Source organism: Staurois parvus, unplaced genomic scaffold, assembly GCF_062004578.1.
Source record: "Staurois parvus isolate SC_StPar_1 unplaced genomic scaffold, SC_StPar_1.0 ptg000589l, whole genome shotgun sequence".
In the NCBI taxonomy this organism is placed as follows: Eukaryota; Metazoa; Chordata; class Amphibia; order Anura; family Ranidae; genus Staurois; species Staurois parvus.
The window spans coordinates 433,774-435,406 of NW_028318385.1; the positions used below are offsets into that span (position 1 = coordinate 433,774).

Here is a 1,633-nt window from a genome sequence, read left to right on the forward strand (position 1 = left end):
AAAGTGGGAAATATAATGAAGCTAACTTATATTCACTGCAAACATCCATGTTTTTTTTTAAAGAAAATCACTTTTTTTTATTCCCTTGCATATGATTGGATGTTTATATTTACATTTTCACTCACATCATTTCACTTCACACATTAGTTAAACAGGTTTGCGGGTCTTATCAGCTTCACTTAGTAACATTATATAACAACAATACTTTTTATAATATTTTTATTTGAGTAATTTTATTCAAGAATAAGGAACAATGAACAATGGATCCAGCATTTCAGAATTCATTCTTATTGGACTCTCCTATCCTCCTGAATTTAGAATCTTGCTGTTTTTAGTAATTCTTGTAATGTATATAATAACTATAGGTGGCAATCTTCTCATTCTCTTTATAACAAAATTTGATTCTGCACTCAACACACCAATGTATTTTTTCCTTGGCAATCTATCATTCTTGGATGTAATATGCACCACTTCTGCAGTCCCTAAAATGTTGTTCAATTTAATTTCCCAGAAAAAAACAATATCATTTACTGGCTGCATAATTCAGATGTTTGTTTTCACTGTTGGCATGGATACTGAGTTTCTGTTGCTAACTTTTATGTCCTTCGATCGCTATCTTGCTATTTGCAATCCATTAAGGTATATGAGTATAATGAGCAAAAAGGCTTGTGTTTGTATGTCATTAATTGTCTGGACATTTGGATTTTCAAGTTCTGCTTTTCATTCATTGAGCACTTTATGGTTGTCCTTTTGTGGTCCAAAAGAAATCAATCATTTTTTCTGTGAAGTTCCACAAGTTCTAGCACTATCCTGCACAGATACAACACTAAACAAACAAGTACTTATAGCTACAGATCTTGTATTAGGACTCATTTGTATTATTCTTATTTTTATATCCTATATGTTTATAATTGCTGCTATATTAAATATCCGATCAAAGGAAGGAAAAAAGAAAGCATTTTCTACCTGTGCTTCTCATCTTGCTGTTGTGCTTTTATTTTATGGAACATTAATTTTTGCTTACTTTAAACCATCAGAAGAATCAAACAATATGGACAAAGAAATTGCTGTGTTTTACACAGTTGTCATACCATTGTTGAACCCTATTTTGTACAGTTTAAGAAACAAAGAGGTAAAAGCGTCTGTTGAAAAGATGATTTTAAGAAAAATTATGTTGAGCATTAAATCCAACTCTGTATTATCAAGTTAGAAAATATAAATTAAACAGACCAATTGTTTTAAGGTATAAATGTCTTCTATTTGTGACTCGGAGTATTCAGCATTACAGTTTAAATCATTTTAATTTATTTTTATTATTATTTTTGCTATAATTCCATCAATTCTCCTATATATCATCATCACCATCATCATCTAATAATTGTAGTAGACTGGAAGTGGGAATCCAAGAAATTCCATTTGTTTTCTTATTTTTAGGCATATTGCATATTGAGGGTTGAGGCAAACAATTTAACACGGACAGGAGTGGTTACCATGGTCAGTTTTCACTCATTATGAAATTGTTTATCCCAAAAAGAAAAACAATTGCTGTAACTACTTAATCAGTGTTAGCAGGAGTTTGGCTTTAATTTTTTTTATTTATTACAGGTATTTATATAGCGCCATCAATTTACAC

General features: G+C 30.3%; 1 protein-coding gene across 1 annotated transcript; it reads left to right on the forward strand.

Moving 5' to 3' along the window:
* The first annotated feature begins 253 nt into the window (after positions 1–253).
* Positions 254–1,210, forward strand: LOC149449983 (olfactory receptor 5V1-like). The gene has a single exon (XM_089692510.1). The coding sequence runs from the start codon at positions 254–256 to the stop codon at positions 1,208–1,210; it is 957 nt and encodes a 318-aa protein (XP_089548636.1).
* Positions 1,211–1,633: the final 423 nt, after the last annotated feature.